This window comes from Botryllus schlosseri, chromosome 14 (assembly GCF_051294905.1).
Source record: "Botryllus schlosseri isolate E-star chromosome 14, Bs_hap1, whole genome shotgun sequence".
NCBI lineage: Eukaryota > Metazoa > Chordata > Ascidiacea > Stolidobranchia > Styelidae > Botryllus > Botryllus schlosseri.
The window spans coordinates 15,416,626-15,435,719 of record NC_137249.1 but is presented as its reverse complement, the minus strand read 5'-3'; the positions used below and the strand labels follow the sequence as shown (position 1 = coordinate 15,435,719).

The 19,094-nt window shown below is 38.2% G+C and overlaps 1 protein-coding gene across 2 annotated transcripts; it reads left to right on the top strand.

Annotated features, from left to right (window-relative positions):
* Positions 1 to 1,253: 1,253 nt before the first annotated feature.
* On the top strand, positions 1,254 to 18,313 carry LOC145456314 (uncharacterized). Of its 2 annotated transcripts, XM_080334390.1 has the most exons (13): positions 1,259 to 3,038; positions 3,109 to 4,301; positions 5,137 to 5,287; positions 5,342 to 5,667; positions 8,268 to 8,420; positions 8,485 to 8,628; positions 10,486 to 10,653; positions 10,718 to 10,882; positions 11,434 to 11,598; positions 11,678 to 11,842; positions 15,118 to 15,282; positions 17,048 to 17,227; positions 18,097 to 18,313. In XM_080334390.1, the coding sequence occupies exons 1-13, from the start codon at positions 3,023 to 3,025 to the stop codon at positions 18,151 to 18,153; spliced, it is 3,048 nt and encodes a 1,015-aa protein (XP_080190516.1). In that variant the 5' UTR covers positions 1,259 to 3,022; the 3' UTR covers positions 18,154 to 18,313. The 2 variants fall into 2 exon arrangements, with proteins under 2 accessions (XP_080190517.1, XP_080190516.1); XM_080334391.1 differs by lacking the exons at positions 15,118 to 15,282; positions 17,048 to 17,227; positions 18,097 to 18,313 and adding an exon at positions 14,370 to 14,814 and having other exon boundaries at positions 1,254 to 3,038; positions 11,678 to 11,873.
* Positions 18,314 to 19,094: the final 781 nt, after the last annotated feature.

Genomic DNA, 19,094 nt, shown 5'->3' with positions numbered 1-19,094 from the left:
TATTCTTTCATTCGATGGTCCTTTTTAAAAAGCCATTTCTAGCTCTTTTTCTTTCTTCATTGGGTCTTTTTTTTCCTGATCTTTTTTGTCGCCGTAAGAACATCGACACGAGGGACGTGGAGCCCAGAATAACCTCCGACGCCGGGAATCGAACCGCCGCCTGCTTGGATGGCTGCGATGCTCACCACTATGCTGTGTTTTAATTAGCTAGTTAGTTGCGAATTAATAAAGGTCGTTTCTTCTAGTCTAGTTCCAGTTGCGAGTTTGCGAGTGCCATATCACACCGACTGGGAACCACTGACCTAGCTAATGTGTCTGCGCGGCACGCGAAATGTTCGCGTGGCGACTATAGACGCAGAAGCCTGTCTAATCTTGACGGTCGGTAACGCCGGTATAAATCAAACACAGTCCTTTACTACAATGATTGAATATATAATGACACAAAGTAGGCAAGGGCAGAGTAAACGTAGGATTTATAACAATGCTTGACAGCAAATGTTCAACCGTCCTTACGAAGTAACCAAACAAAGCAGGTCTACCAATTGAATATATAGGGGGAAAAGCGAGTGATAATGATGATTACACTAATCAGTAATTAAATAGAAATACACGCGAAACAAGGTAGGCTAATGCCGTACGCACGCGCTAACAGCTAAATCCGATACATAGTTCTCTTCATAGGACCGTCTGATTTATTTATTCACTTATAAAAGGGATTCAAATGTTTCCAAAAATCACTTTCACTTGGCAATAAAGTAAATAAGTATTTCAGCATCAAAAACTGTAGAAGTAAAAACAGTATGCAAACAAAATTATTCTTGTTCATAATAAAAGCAGATAAAAAATCTCTATAGATAAACTTACTTGTATATTGAGGACCTATGGCTTCTGGGGAGGGGGGGAGGCGATAAAGGTAAGTTGAGCTTCACAACGGGGATGGAGGGCGATCAGTCCACAAAGTTAGGGAAACCCGTTCTACGCGAAGATTTGATTGAAAGACTACTCCAAGTCGTTTCGACACCTTTCCATCTTATCACTGTTTCGCAATTTTAGTGGTGTGTTGAACTGATAAAACTGATAATAAACCGAACCGAACCATAACCTGGAATAATCCACTGAGCACGAATGAACACCAATTGAATGTCAATGGTGTGTTGCGCATTGAGGAGCACGAAAATAAATACAATTTTGTGAATCCGTATTCCATATCAATAGCAGTGGTGTGGTGTCATTCCTATTTCTTAGTGCTTTTGGGCGGGCCACTTGAATTTTGACGACATTTTTAGTCTTCCGATAGAAGCGGACCAGATAAGGCAACGGTGAAAACAATACGTATAATCATACGCATCAATAGCAATAACGACATAAAGACTCAGTGTGCACCTAGTCGCGCTAAGCACGAAAATTTTTTAATGTTGATGAATGAATTCAGTCAATAATAATGTTACTTGCATATATTGCGGTTTGCTTCTGCATACCGCTGGGCTCATTTGGTAAGGACAGGATTATTCGGCGCTTGGACTTGGAAATGTCGGAGATTCCGGCGAATATGTGAAATATTCTACTTTATGGTCATCATTGGTTTATTAGGAATTTTATCAGTTCAACACACCACAGAAATGCGATACAATGAAAGGATAGGAAGGTGTCGATGCGACTTGGAGTAGTCTATGGAATCAGATACCCACCTTGGCCTAGGCAATGTCATCGAGGAGGCATGCACACTGAATAAAAAGTAGAAGATAGTATAGAAAAAGCGAGAGACGAAATGGGTGGCATGTCATGGAAGCCGGAAGGCGAGATCGATACGTCAGGTCGTGGTCCGGTAATCTTGAGGATGGACTAGTAAATATATATATATATCGACTTTCAATAAAATAAAAGGGCAAAAGAAAACAGGAAACAAAAGAACATCAAGATAATCAGTTTGGGGCCCTTGTTAAGCGCCTCCAGCGTGGGCGGTCGTTGGCGTCTTCGAGCGATAGCCCGCGTTGCGCTAGCTCAGTCTCTATTGTCGAGCGCCATGTGGTTCTATTCCAGCCACCTCTGCGCCATGGCTCATTCAGAATGTGGTTGATGATGGCGGCGGCTGGTTGATCGTCTTGATGCTGCACTAGATGACCGATTAGGCGGAAGCGTCGTTCAGCAAACGGCATGGGACCGTTTTGTCAGTTTGCCCAGAGCATTGGTGGATATGTGCTCCGGGTGGTGGATGCCGAGTGCCGAGTAAATAGGAAATTCGTGGTTCGAACGAAAGTGACGACCTTTTTTTTTAGTCAACCAACGTAAAGTGGGAAAGAAAAACTGTATTTACGGTCATATACGAAGATCTACGAAAAATGTGGCTGGCCTTTGGCTATCCCAATGCGTCGGAACTGATACTTAAGTCATCAACGACCCAAATTTCGCGGTTTAGTTTAGTTAAGTTATCAACATCACATATTTCGTGGTCAGGCTAATCAGAATTTTGGTTGGCCTAGCAAGTTCACAATAAATTACCTGGGAGTTACCAGAGAGCTAACCCGTGGGCCACGGGTTGGCTGCCCCTGGTGTACATAAATGAATTTCCCTTACAGTTTTTGATATAGCCTACTCAAAAGTTTAGGCCGAAATCTGTAAACTAGTGTATTTTAGTCGATCCAGTGTTTTTTCATGGACCTCGGGTGGCAACACTGATCCATAGTGTCCTACAATGTTCCCTCTAAGCTGCGCATTTGTGCAGTGCTGACACGGTCACTGCGCGAGAAATCTAAGCTGCGCACAAAAAAAGGCCGAAGTGATAAACTTTTTTTAGTCGTTTTACGCACTGTTGTCCAAGAGACCGCGCAGTTGAGTTGGTGAGTGAGAAAGAACATTGGTGCCGTACACACTATGGTGAATCCTTAGTCTCTATACTTCGTCCACCAGTTGAGTTACTGTTATTCTACGCTAGTTTCAATCATTGATTTTGTTTTAAGCAACAGTGCTCTGTTAGAACTATCAATATCGTTTTAACGTGATATTGAATGCCTGAAAGAAAGGTATGAATACTAGTATATGTGAGTAACAGAAACATGCCATATCCTTGCTTGCCTAACAAACTTAAAAATGTATTATTTCTTGTTACAGCCTGTGCTGTAGCCCGGTTCATCAACGATGTCAATGCCAAGACACTTAAAAATGTAAAACCTTTCATTGGTTATCAACGTCCTGGTAGAAACGAATTCAATGATGCTTACCTCAACCAAGAATTAACTACTCACGACTTTTCCGATATTGTATCTAGGCAGAACAGTACTGGATTCATTCCATCGAACCAAGGGCATGGTGGCAGCAAAACATCTGCAAAAAATCATGTAAAATTCTGTGAATTACATCATCATGGCAGATATATAGTATTGAGTGGCGGTGTTGGATATGGAAAGACCACCTTATTGAGAAAATACTGTTCACTCAAACTCTCCAATGAAGCTTCAAGTGACTTGAAATTAGTGCATTTGCTGAACATGAAAGACGTTGCAGACATGGAGCAAACGCCGCAACAATTCCTGTTTGATTATACCTTTAAAGGTACAGATAAAACCGATTGTGTTGAAGAAGGTTACAAATGGCTGAAAGATGAAATTAATCAAGAAGGGGTTTTGTTCGTGTTTGATGGCTTGGACACAGCTGCTTGGAATTTGAATGCCGATGAACATGACACAATGGCTTATTCAGACAAGAAATGCCCATCCACGATTTTAAACAATATACTCAGTGGTAACCTCTTCCCAAGATGCAACATATTAGTCGCTGCAAGAGAGAACACAATAGTAAATTTCCCAAGAGCAATCCATCCCGACCAGGTAATCCAGTTACAAGGATATGACTTGTCAACTATAAAATTCATAATATTGGAACACAATGAAGATAATGGCATCGAAATATGGAAAAAAATATTCCTCGACAATGCACTCCTCGAGTTGTGCTCCATACCTCTTTATCTAATGCTTATAATTATGATTTTCCAAGAATCTAAAGCACCCATTACCGTTATGGGAATTATAACATTTCTGTTTGAAAATTATATGAGTGACCAGTCGAACAATTCATCGAAGTGCGTAAACGTAAAAGCAACTCTCGAAAAACTAGAAGAATTGGCATTCCGTGGAATCGCGGAGAGAAAGCGGAATTTTGACAAAGAGCACTTGATTGACCTTGGAATAGATTTGGAAGAAGTGGAAGACTTGGTGTTTTCTGCTCCAATTACAAATGGCGGAAGCTATGATTTTTCACTTCTAACGAAAGGCTCCTCATACTACTTCTGTCACAAGAGCTTTCAAGTAAGTTAACTTTGTGACCAAATCTGACCGTTTTATTGTATTTCCTTTACTGTTTCATATCAAAATAGCGTTGAAATAGGGCTTAGGTAGAAAGTTATCCAAATTAAACTGATGTACGTAGTAGGCTATGTTTGCTTTATTGCTGGCTTCGCTGACATTTTCGTGAGAAAACTTGTTAACTAATTGCTGCATCAGAAAATGTTCACCTTATCGGCAGATCGCCAGATTTATCTTTCATTTTTCATAGGCTACTGTTCAAACTGATATTAGAGTAACTCTTATTGCTAGCTTGGGGTTTGAAGCCATGTGATTTCTATATGCACTGAGCCTACTTGAGACAAGATACATCAATGATGACATAAATTCTATTGTAATGATCTTTTTCTTCTTCAAATTCCCAAACAAAAGAACTACAATGTATCAAATTTGGTACACTAACTTCTAGCTACTTGGCTCAACATTTGTATTGCCACCATATCTTCATAAAACCCCTGTTCGTAGAAGTATTAATCAGCCTATGTTGAACATTTCTTGATTTTGACTGCATTAGCCTATTGAGTCAACAGTCTGATAATAATCACCAGCCAAGCTTGTTGAAATTATCTACCTGAGGCGTTTTTGAAATTATCCTTGTAGTATTTTACAGGTCTTCTGATGTGTGGGCAATGAATATCGACTTCTTTTTTCAAGTAGACCGACGTCATCGAGCATGCAACTTAGTTCCTAATGTTATTTGAGAAGCTTACATAGTATGAAGTTCCTACCCTAACCTTAGCACACATATAGGAACACAGTGGTACTAAAAGCATGAATATTTGTCCAAGATCCATTGCAGGATGTGCTGGCGGCTTTACACATATTGCATCTTGACTGGTCTAAATTTCAAGAATTCGCCAGGACTTCCATTAATCTAGAAGAGTTCTTTGTGGTACGTCAATTTCTGTGTGGAATGTTATTCAACGAAGGAGTCGGTTGTAATGATGAAGGTAGGCAGAATTGTGATTCCACGTTCAATTGCTTTTCTGTTGAATTGATTTTAGGGACCGCTATTGTGAAGAAAAGGGACCTGGTTCTGGAAATACTGCGTTCTCAAATTCCTGCAAACCTAGAAAATCCAATGCAAATTTTGAATATAATAAGAGCACTGAATGAATGCCATAAAAATCAGAAAATAATATATATGATTCGACAAAGCCTGGACAAGGTGGTGTTATCTGGCATTCCTTTGGTACCTGGAGATATCCATGCCATTTCCACAGTTGTTTCCCTGTGCCGACACATAAGGATCGTACAACTAGACGACTGCAAATTGGAAAAACACTCCATCAAAATATTGCTAGATGGTTTGAAGGGCTCTGATGTTGAGGTATGTCAGCCTATAATATAATATGTCATATAAAGTATAGGCCTATGATGTAAAGTCGATGATTACCGATGTATAGCCTACTTGTTTAGATTACTCTGTCTTTACATATGTAATTGGAAATATCTGTTCAATAAAATGTACCGACAATTCGACATAGCCAAGTGCCTTTCCCCCTCAATTTGTATGGTTGGATCATTGTGACATTTTTTAAATTAGCATAGCCTTAGCCTACTTTGTAAGTTGTTTGTGACATCACATCGCTGTTAAAATTTTAAATTCACCTTGCTAATTTCAATTCTGACTACATTAATGATCTCATCAATGTAAAATAGTTTTTGAAGTTGCATATCCTCTAAACCAGTGGTTCTCAACCTTTGTGTCTTTGCAGACCCCTTTTGAGCCTTCACGGATCCCCCCAAATTTCGTTCAAAATTACTAGCCCGATTATTGTGCAACTGTCATCTTTCTTGCGCAAATATTAACTGTAGGCTTGTGAGAAACAGCCACAAAATTACTTTTCATGAAAATAACATCATACTATATGTAGAAATTGGGTAGACTTACTATTTTGAAGTGAATTTTGCAGCTGTAATTATTGTCGTGAAATTCCCGTCTTCTATTCGATATGAATGAGTGACATATATATTTCCACAAAGATAGGTGCTGGCGAATGTATTACACTGGTCAACACATATTTTTAGGCAGACAAAGTAAGAGTGGTTTTGGGGGTTCTGAAGGGCACTGATTCCGAATATGACCTTAATGTTTTCAAATTGGCTCTTGTTGTGGAGATAACCCATGGGGCTATTTTGACCAAAATCACCCATTTTCGCGGTAATGACCAGATAAAAAATCGGCTTAATCGTACTATAAAGTTTAGAAATTCAATCTATACTTGTTATTTTTACACACAGAAGACTATTGTAAATCAAAATACAGCAACAGCACTATATTTAGGGGTAATAGAGTTATCATAGTTACAGACTTTCACGGATATCATGTACATAAATAAACTCCAGTCATGTATGTAAGTATTTACCTAGATACTCAAATACGTGGCATTAATTCAATCAGTTTTACATTAACCACCTATTGTAAATTTGAAATAATCATTTGGAATACAATATTATTGATATATTCTAAATCGAAATTGTTTTTGTACGATTTTCGCCTGTAAGCTATTTAGTGCAGTTTCTCGAAAGGTTCTGGCAACGGTCTGACGTAATATGATCAATGGTTCATCTCATCTGCCCTGGTATCTTTATATTGTTGTTCTGATGTCTTGTTAGAACCTCTCCCCTTGCTAATCAACATGATGATCGGGAAATATATCAAGATGACCGAACAGGAAGTGAACTTTTATGCTCATGTTTGTTCCAAGTTTTCGATATGCAGATACGAATTTTCGGACCAACTGTTTGTAGTTGGGTGCTTTGTGATCATCTAAAAAGTTTTATGTACTACATCTTAGGAGAAATTACATGCTGTGAACTCCTTCCTTCCTAATGTGAAATTGGTATCTTTCATCGGTATTCGAATATACCAGATACCAGATTTAAGCTTCTCGTTTGATAGAGTTACTAGGTATACCCACTTTGTTAAATAAGTGGAAAATTATCCATTTACCAGTCAAAAGAAATGAGACACATATGAGTATTGTAGTTAAGCCTTTCAGGAACAAATTGTATAGTTTTATACTCCTCTTTAATCTTGGTAGAATGACCAATTGATACAGGAGAATATGAATTTCCGTCGTGCAAAAGTACGATTTTTAGGCTTAACAAACTGCTTTTTTGACAAACAAATATTTCGCATCATGCCATGTTAATAATGATAGAATGACTGAGAATGACATGAGGGTTCTTCATAGTCCATTAGCCATTTATGCGCAGTATAAAATTAGAAAAAACTACGATTTTCTTCCCACCAAGTGAAATATTTAAGGGTAAATACAGTAATTTTGGGCTTTTTTGGGGGTATAAATATCTTCTGACAGAGAGCCAATCTGACGAAACTAATGTGATATTCGTAATCAGCAACCTCAAAAACCCCAGAAACGGCTCTCAGATGTTCTGCCTAAAAAAAAATTTGATTTTGTTGACCAGTGTTATTGACGCGTAGCGATTCCGACGGTACCGTTTGGGATGATCGCAACATATGTGGCACCAAAATTGAGAAACTGAGTATTTATTGAACATATGACGTCCAGCCTAGTCATTTCTATCTAGCATCTCGTCTTGATGTTATTTTGGAATAGTGGTGATGTAAATGGAGTAAATGGATTTTGGGACGAGGCTTCAATCCGTTCATTGGGGAAAAGTCAGGAATTTCAGTAAGCTATAGGCAATTTACCAATTAAAATGAGTTTGCACAGTAGAAATGTAGGATATTTTATATGAGACAACTATTCTAATGATGTGAGTCCTCAAGTTTTAGCAATAATGAAGCGAAAATGTCTCATGCTTTTCCTAGTTTAACAAAAAATTACAAATTGGGTTATTAATCATTTCTCAAATTTAGAGATTTTGCGGAACCCCTGAAAATGAATCGCGGACCCCCGGTTGAGAACCACTGCTCTAAACAGTCTGAAAACATTTCAGATACTAGTTTTTGATGTGAGCTTCAATAACAAATTGCGCAAGGACAGCTTGCCGTACATTCGAGAGATCTGTCTTCGAGGTCAAGGACTAAACTACTGGCAATGCGGCTTCAAGCAATATGACATTTTGTCATTTCTGGAAGATGAAGTTGAAGTGGGCTATATACAATTCGATATCGGTAGATTCGCATCAATTTAATCAATCATTTAATGTCAAGATTGCACCTGCTGAGTACGAGGAATTTCCACACCATGATGATGGTCTGCAACACCATTTTCATTGTGACAGGGTCTTGGAACTTTCTTCCTACAATGTCCGGTATCACTATGATGTCATCAATGATCTTCTTTCAGAGAAAATGGTTCGTTTTATGTCGTCGACAATGTACTAATAACTAGTGATTGATCATCAGTACGGCGATTTTTTTTTGACGCATCAAAATTTTTTAAAAACTGTAGCGTTAGGTCAAAAAATTGTCGAAATTGTTTACTAAGTCAAAAATTTTTTGCAACCTGCATTTCGTTTGTGTCGTAGATGTTTGCAGTGCCTACCGTTGTAAACGTCCCATTGTGAATCATAAACAGTCAAATGAAACATATAGGTTGACATGGTGATATGCTGGACATACCGCAATATACGAACTGAAACAATACTGCGTGGGCATTGGTTCTTATATCAAGAAGCGCACGATGAAAAATTGTGATGTAGGCAATATTGTCAGAATGAAGCAACACGGTGTGTCACCAGCAGTGTACGCAAAACTTCAGTGTTGCCAGCCAACCACTGCTGCTGATGAACCAGTGTGTACAACGAGTACACGCTGGTTGAGCGTTTTTTCTCCATTCTTGGCAAGCTACTTAGTAAGGACAGAGACTGCCTACCCGAGAATGTAGGATAGTATCTTTCATTGTACTACAACAAATTATAATTATTTATACTATAATGCATGGTGTAACTGCTGGAAGTCTTCATAGGTCCAGATTTCGTTGTAAAAATGTAAAACTTTGTCAAGTTTTTTCAGGTTTTCAAACTACTTTGTAAGGACAGACAGGTCCAACCAGAAATGAAGAAAAGTGGTGCAATTCTAACATTATGTGTGAAAACACCTAATTTACACACATGAGGTCAAAATTTGGTCAAAATGAAGTTTTTTAAGGTATAAAAATGTCAAAATTTTGATTTTTTAGGTCAAAATCTTCTGTTTTTTAGGTAAAAGAAAATCGCCCTATCATCAGTAATTACTAGGGAAAGTTTTTTGTTGCACTTAAATCATGAGAAAGTTTCACTTGTCTCAACAAATGTTGCATTTATGCACAATAGGCTTTGTAAAATTATTGGGGTGTGAGATACTCGAAAGGTTCCTTTGAATAATCCAACAGGGTGTGCAGGGTGTCTGCTTGGTCCGTTTCTTTCTTCGCTATTTAATCGATCATGCATACATATTTATATTCTTTAGATTTGAGAACTATATGGCTGCATGTCGCTGTCAACTCCTGCTCCTGGTACTTTGCGATTTCACAGACTGGCCAGTCCGTCGAAAATTAAATGCTTGCCAGTATGCAGCAAGTAAATAAGCCAATGCGGAATTAATTTTTTTACTCGGCTGGGTGTCCGTGAAAATGGAAAAGGACCTCAAATATAAACGACTGTGAATTAATCAAGCGACCCATTTACTTATAGTGCCAAATATCTCCACACATTGTCTGTTTCCGTTCGTGTGGGCTTGGCCAAAAGCCAAGTCATACTTCCACTTCTAATTTATTTCGGGCCATGTCGTTCTTGGCTGAGGTTGTTGAACTTGTAGCTTGCAAGCCAACTGCTGTGTCGTAGATAACATTGAGATGCAGCTAAACCACCACATATCTCTTTGTTATTCAAATCAAAGATTATAGGACCATACTAGAAATAGTTTTATACCATGTTTTATAAATCATTCCTTTACCTTCTGCCGAAACCTGATAAAAGTTGCAGTAAAAACTGGCACGGAAAATATATATAGTTGCAATATAAAATTTATTCAAACGGCTCCTTATAACATTGTACTGCATAAATCCCGAGTATTTAGGACATTTTGATTTTAGTGATGTGTTATGAAATTTGGAATTTGCACGTGGTATTTTGATGAATTTTTGGCATTAAGATCATGATAGCAAATGAATTTGCTGGCTGCTGTTGACGTTAGTGGATATTGGACTTAATTTGTTGTAATCTTATACAGAATATTGGCATCCGTGCGGACATATCTGAGTTCCACAGAAGTCATGATGTTTCAATGCTTTGTGCTCTTGCACAAAAATGCGAAAAGATCGACGAATTAGCGATAGCACGCTCAGATATGACCAAGGAACAGCTAATATCCGTGTCAAATTCCATCTCCAACAAAAAAGTATTGCGATTCTTATGTTACTAATCTTTTGTAATAAAAGTTGATGACTATTTATTCTCTGTAGATCAGAAGTCTTAATGTGCTCTTATCACCAAATATCGACCAGGAGGCTTGGGTTTCATTTGGTCGGTTACTTTCTATGTACAACATCGTCAACCTATTCCTGACGGCCTGTGCCATCAATGATATGAAGCTGAAATACTTGAGCCTGGATGCTGCGAATGTCAAGGTATGTGTGACTTATTGATATGTTTCTTTTAGAAACAGTGGTAGGCAGTAAAGTATTAGCAACACAATTTCGCTTTTTTGAGTTCTAAGCTGTGGCGCAGTGGGAGGCAAATCTCGTGAGCAAGTGATGACGTAGATTCGTTGTGACATAACAGCGCTTAGCAATAGTCAATCTTCCCCCATCAAATTGGGTGCTGTGACATCATTTCTTCTGTTGCGGCACAACGAAACTACATCATAACTTCATTTTTGAGATGCCGTATCTTTCCCACTAACACCGTGGGGCCTGAAGCAGAGATTTGATAGCAAGAGCGCCTTTGGTCAAACTCTGGCTCTCCCACCAAACAAAGCTTTGGCTCCTCTCATATGATACCGTTTCTGGTTGTTACATTTTTAATTGAACCAGATCTGCTTCGACCTCTTCTGCTTACACAATATTTACCACCACAGTGACCAGACCATCTGAAGTTGGATTGAATTCACTACTTGGCAATTAAATAGTCATGAAGTGAGGTTGACTGGAAACCCATCAGAACCAAACATTTGTTGCAGATCGATAAACTTGATGTCAGTAGAAATGACCAGATTGACGAGAAATGCATGACTCAACTGGCAGCCATCATCCGCACATGGGAAGTCTCAGAATTGGTGATGGGATACTGTAACCTAACAGGAGCGCTTGTCGGATGTTTTGCACAACAGTTGTCAAAATGCCGAGTATGTAAATGTGGTTTTGGCACTGGTCCATGGTCTTAACTTTTTTTAATGTCCAACCATTCCACGTCGTACTCCGCAGATGACTCGTATTGATGTTAGTGGGAATGAGGGAATGGGGCCCGACGGTTTCCAAGCGCTTGGTACGATAGTCCATGAGTGTGGCGTGAAACTAGTGGACATCAGTGAATGTAATCCTAATTTTGATGAGCTAACTGCATTCAAGAAAGCTGTTAAGTATGCGCAGGTAAGCCATGATCGTGAGGCATAGGATCTAGGTCAGTGGTTCTCAATCTTTTTGTCTTCGCGGACCCCTTTTTTACCATGACGGACCCCGCGGACCCCCTCAAGTTTTAGTTGAAATTTAGCTCAATTATCGTTAAATATTCCCTCTAGACAGCAAATGTCGAGTCTGTTCGTAGGCCACATTATAATCACCAGACCACATGTTGTGGTTTCTCACTTTGATACCACTATAGGAACAAATGAGTGACATAGACACCCAATTTCGAAAAGGCAAAAAAGTGCACACTGGGTTGAGTTTTATGGAATAATGTGCCAAAAAGTAGTTATTCACACAAGTGAAAACGACAATGCCGGACTGTTGTATGAAGTTTACGTGGATAACACTGGTCAACACATATTTTTAGGCAGACAAAGTAAGAGTGGTTTTGGGGGTTCTGAAGGGCACTGATTCCGAATATGACCTTAATGTTTTCAAATTGGCTCTTGTTGTGGAGATAACCATTCTAACCAATGGGGCTGTTTTGACCAAAATCTCCCATTTTCGCTGTAATGACTAGATATAAAATGGGTTTAGTGGTACTATAAAGTTTAGAACTTCAATCTACTTGTTATTTTTACGCACAGAAGACTATATTAAATCAAAATACAGCAACAGCATTATATTTTGGGGTATTAGATTTATCATAGTCACAGACTTTCACGGATATCATGTACGTAAATAAACTCCAGTCATGTATAGAAGTATTAACCTAGATACTCAAATAACGTAGCATTAATTCAATCAGTTTTACGTCAACCACCTGTTGTAAATTTGAAATAATCATTTGGAATACAATATTATTGATATATTTTAAATCGAAATTGTTTTTGTACGATTTTCGCCTGTAAGCTATTTAGTGCAGTTTCTCGAAAGGTTCTGGCAACGGTCTGACGTAATATGATCAATGGTTCATCTCATCTGCCCTGGTATCTTTATATTGTTGTTCTGATGTCTTGTTAGAACCTCTCCCCTTGCTAATCAACATGATGATCGGGAAATATATCAAGATGACCGAACAGGAAGTGAACTTTTATGCTCATGTTTGTTCCAAGTTTTCGATATGCAGATACGAATTTTCGGACCAACTGTTTGTAGTTGGGTACTTTGTGATCAGCTAAAAAGTTTTATTTACTACATCTTAGGAGAAATTACATGCTGTGAACTCCTCCTAATGTGAAATTGGAATCTTTCATCGGTATTCGAATATACCAGATACCAGATTTAAGCTTCCTCGTTTGATAGGGTTACTAGGTATACCCACTTCGTTGACTCAGTGGAAAATTATCCATTTACCAGCCAAAAGAAATGAGACACATATGAGTATTGTAGTTAAGCCTTTCAAGGACAAATTTTATAGATTTATACTCCTCTTTAATCTTGGTAGAATGACCAATTGATACGGGAGAAGATGAAATTCCGTTTTGGAAAAGTACAATTTTTAGGCTTGACAAACTGCTTTTTTGACAAACAAATATTTCGCATCATGCCATGTTAATATTGATAGAATGACTGAGAATGACATGAGGGTTCTTCATAGTCAATTAGCCATTAATGCGCAGTATAAAATTAGAAAAAAACTACGATTTTCTTCCAACCAAGTGGAATATTTAAGGGTAAATACAGTAATTTTGGGCTTTTTAGGGGTATAAATATCTCCTGACAGAGAGCCAATCTGACAAAACTAATGTGATATTCGTAATCAGCAACCTCAAAAACCCCAGAAACGGCTCTCAGATGTTCTGTCTAAAAATTTTTTTGAAATTTTGTTGACCAGTGTAATATATTATTCACACAAAAATATAATTCAAATATCAGTGCATGGTCGCTGTGCTGCATAATTTCTGACTCAAAAGGTCCCCGGAATCTAGGGAATCCTGAATCGTGATTTAATAGGAATACCACAAATTCAAAAGTCCGCGTTTACAGTTTATTATCTTGTATTCCTCACAACGCATACACACGGCTAACGCCAGATTACGACTTAAGCAAATGGAGCATAGAAATAAGTGAACTTGTATCGTGGTTACCGCCACTGTTTTAGCAGCGGTTCATAAGTGTATTCAACCAGCCAATCATCATCGTCAATTCCATTGTTCGCGAATATAGTGTTGCTACTTGCTAGAATAAAGCATCTATGATCCGTGATACAATTGTAATATACCTTTATCTATATATGCTTGCTAATAAGGTGTTTAAGTAAAAAGCAAAGCGTGCGGCCCGCGAGCATTTGGAATGTTCGAATCCGGCCGCGACGTAATTTGAGTTTAACACTCCTGGTTTATACAGTATGATATTTAATCTGATACGGCCATTCTGTTTATGTGCTTACTGAAGCATCAGCAGTTTAAAGCGAATCTGCTTCGTGATTTCCCTAATTTAAAAAAAAAGTTACAAATTCGTTTTCAATCATTTTGAAAATTTATTTTAGAGGGCTCGCGGACCCCCTGATAATGCTTCGCGGACCCCCAGTTGAGAACCACTGATCTAGGTTGTAAGTAGTGTAATTACTTTACACTGTAGTGCTTTGTTCTGCTTAATGGGGGCCAGTGGACTGATTACTCAAAATTAGAAGAGTTACCCGTCTATTTACTCTGTTCCTTAAGTGGAATTGTCATGGCTAGATGGCAATATAATCTAGTACTGTGATCTAAGAGAATACCTTCGATATTGCATCTCTTTGCATTCATATTATAAGCTATCGTTATGGGCTAGAACAGTTGGCCTAGTAATGTTCAATGCGAATCCTTGATTCGAAATCGAATGGAATTGGACATTTTGAGTCGAACCAGGTGTCCCGAATAGCAAATCTATATTGGTAAGTTAATTGCAATGTAGAGTACTTTGTATTTTTCAGTGAATATTTTCATATTGTGATTGACTGATCCCATGGAAGTTGAAGTGATGGCGCGTGTAGTGCAGGCATATACAATGTAATTACGAGTGTGTGTGTGTGTGTGTGTGTGTGTGTGTGTGTATAGCTTGCGCTCATTCAGGACACTGGTATTATGAAGTACGAATGGTTTTCTATCACCGCTAGATTATTGGTATCGAAGATTAGCAATTCATTTTTGTCAAGCCCCATATTTCCTTGTAGCATATCTAGTAGTTAGTACCTTTGCCTTTCTGTAATAATAATGAAGTTTAAAATATGACATAGCACGTGTCTATGCCCTGCCTGTATAACAGGCGAGTTTGACACATAATATTGCTTTGAAAAGGCGACTGTTTCTCAACAGATCCGTAAGTTGAATGTAAGCCGCAACAGGAATATGGGCACACGTGGGTTGAAAGTGGTCGGCCAGCTCATAGGGCAATGCAACATAGAGGAATTGTTTGTACGACAGTGCGAACTAGAACTAGACACATTGCATTCATTCAGAGAGGGACTTGAGGACCACATGGTAAGATTTATTTATTACACAAGTGACATATAACTGAATTATATATCTACATCACTATTGCATGATAGTCCATTATGTTTTGTGTATGCTTGTTACAGGTGGTGTAAGTCAGATCTCAATATCACACTTCAAATTGCCCGATTGACTTGAGGCGAAACTGTCACTCTTATTGATACTGTTGGTACCGCTAATGATTTTTCACAAAATTGTTACGGTATTACTTTGACAGCAATTTCAGAAGTTTGATTTGTTTTCGGGCTCTACTTCCAGTACAGAGATATCTAGAATGTGTCCATGAAAGAAATAAGTGTGGTGCAATGAAAGTACACGTGATACCTGCATCGAGTAGGTGATTGATATGAAATAATTGTATCCACATCTTGCGTATGTACATTAGTGTTGGGAACAAGTCTCTACCTTCGAGTTACAAATACATCTTTGATTCTCTACACATTGTGACTAGATTAATGCCAAGTCAAGTTGAATTTTCGAATTAAGAGGGATGGTTCAAAATCATTGGATTTTGCTGGATGCTTCCAATACAGTTGATTCTTCATTTATTCTGAATCGAGGAACGAATATAGAGTTAATATACGAAAATGCATTGTATCCTCTCACAAAAATAGAACAGGAAAACTGTTAAGTAACTGTCTATAGAAATCGAAACCTCAGAAAGTGGAAACTAATTGATATGATGCAATATACTACCCAACTACACAGTACACATCCATGAGATACAATTTAAGCCTGCTCCAATTATTGACGAGTTATATAAAAGAATAAACTGTATTCGTACTCTCAATGTATCAGGTTTCGTAGAGGGTCATGTGGATTATTTACCCCTGAGTACAGACTACTCACTCGTGGATATTCTAATTGCATAAAGTGGAATACTTGGTTCCATGGATACCGTAAATGTAACTGTCAGAATTAACTGAAATGCAATCGGTAATTCGGTAAGTGAAAATTTAACCAACATTTAATTGAATTGTAAATTTTAGAGTGCAATCTTATGTAATCGACTGTAGAACTTGTCAAAACAAATCAGTATAGTGGATCCAGATAAATCTTCACCAAGATGATGATATGTTTCACCATTAGTAAATTCAACCCAATATTATATTCTGGTCATGGATTTAATCATCTTTGACTACTTTTCATCACTTTCCTGCGATAGTAATAGCAGTTACAGAAATAGTGTATTTGACGTTTGTTTTCATTGCTCACTGTTTTTGAAATATATTTCCATGTTTATTACCTGGAGTTTTTACAGCTTGCACTGCACTCATCAGGGGTTACTGTCAGCTATAATGCGAGCATTCAAATAATTTGTTTGACAATATTTGTATTGTTAATAATGTCGTCACAAAAATTCCAAAATATGAGAGAGTTATAATACAAACATAAGCAGAAGTTAATGTATCATTTTCAAATGATACGCTAATTCTTTCTGTTTGCGAACACTTATATGACGAATCTTAATAACAGTGGACTTGGGAACAAACAAATTAAATGAATTGTGGCCCTTTGCCAAGATAGAAAAAATGTCCTCTCGACAATTGGCAGCACATGATGGGTTACCCGTTGAAAGACTTCTGAGCTGTAGGCTGATTGTATCCGAAAGCCAGTGGATAATATTGTAATTGAGTGAGATGTCGTAAAGGTGTTGTTGTCACACAATGATCGCGCATCAATAGTGATGGATTAGGTAATGGCACAGATTCAGTCTGCAGGCAAACTTAACGGAGTATACCTGTTTATTTAGATTCCTTTTCTTGACTTCGGCCTGTACTTCATGAAATCGAGGCCTGTGTCGACAGAAGAATCGCAAGCATTTCTGGATATTCTTCCTCTCGTTGGAAAACAATTGACGTTAAACGCGTGGGATTTTGGTTCCGAAGCGAGAAGTCATTTTCGCTCAGTTCTCGATGAGTTGCCGTTCAGAGTAAGATATTCGTAAATGAAACACCAACTTCAGAATTGGGGATGAGCAATATGAATCATTGATTCGAATCCGATTCAAATTATTTTTGATGCTGGTGTCTTCGAATCATATAATTCGAGACGAGTAAACAGGAATCACATAATAATAGTGATCACACTACGGTGGGTTCATGTATATATCAATATTTATAGTATTCCATTTCCACGTACGTTTTCAATTTGGTCAACCATCAGCACTGTCATGAATGACAAAACAGCTTTGGCTTGCCCATAATGGCCTTGATTGGCAGTATACAACGCGAATTTATCGAAATGTTGTTGGTGTGGGGAGAAGGTAGCTGTGGGTCCCGCAGTGGAATATCTGTGTGTAACACAAATTCAAGAATCCATGTCAGTGTGGGAGATTGCAAATATAATTTAGGCTACAGGCTATTCAAAACGCACTGAATGGGTTTTGGAGATAGCTGTGCAATGTGTATACAATCTAAATGCGAAAATATGTTCAACATTCGGCTATTTTGATAATTAAGAAGTTACCTTTCTGGGCCATTTTGACGAAATTAGGTAATAAATTTCTCCTGTATGCACGTATGAGGTCGGTGATGCGTATAGCCTATGCCTATATTCAGCAATTTCGCCAATAAGTCCATATAGTATACCCAGCGAGCATCATTTTGAGAAACATAAATAACAATCCTGTCATTGACCCGACTCGCGACTGAATTTGATATCATTTGGCTCGCCTTGACTCAAAAGTTGCAGTGAACGTAGGTACATACAACCAACGCTTCGTAGAGCTTGCGATAGTCGCATTAGTCGGTAGCCTGGCGTTGGACACTCAGGTCACATTTATCCTCTCTCTATTTCCAGGGATTGAAAATTGTCTTCAATCGGGGCAAGAATGAGTGTATCCAGCAAATGCCTTGAGGTCAAACGGTCAAAGTTAACACCATCCCTCGTCATAAGCTCTGACGCGATACAAGACGAAGATATGGCTTGACTAGCCCGAACGGTAGACCTGGTCATGGTCATTGTACGGCCAGCGAAAAGTTGCTTGGAATTCAGAACATCAAACCTACTTTTGAATGTTTATAAGACACCGCTTACACGGATGATATGGGGAGAAGGAGCCTAGATAAACTTCCAACACCTAATTAGGAATTCTGGAGCCGACCTCGGTCGGTCTCGAACCCGCACCCCGTTCGTGTTGCAGCTGTTGATTTTACTACAGTCCTTAAAATAGCCGGCGCCAGACCTAGTCTTATCTTTGAAAAGGGGCGCTGGAGGAAAAAAGGTCAAGAACCATTGCAGTAAATTAATCTAATAATAATGCATCCTTGTTCTACAGACTGTCAACAGGAGCAGGCTTAAATTGTATCTCAATGTGTAGATAAGTATTGTATTGCATCATGTCAATTTGTTTTAATTTCTCGGAATTTCTTTCTCGATCCTCTATCTTATCTAATTGCTGACTGAAGCCAACAGTAACTTGCCTAATTTATTAGCAGTTCTGCGTGTGCAGGAGCGATACCACGCCTATTTACATGTATATTTAACTATATATTGTCGCAGTGGAATCAAAGCAACTTGTGTCTATTTTTTAAATTTTGAAGGTCCATTTTTAAAACTTGAAAAAAAATCCCATCAATTCAAAGTTAATCAGGGTCAATATATGGCTGAAAGAAGATGAAAACTTTACGTAAAGTCAATTTTCTCAAAACTTTTAAAACGGACATAAGTTAGTTTGATTCCACTGCAACGATATTCGTTCCTTGATTCAGAATAAATGGTGACTTGACCTGTGTTTCAACTGCTAGCAAAATGTAATGACATCAAATATTATACTTCGAAAATTCAATTTGACTTGA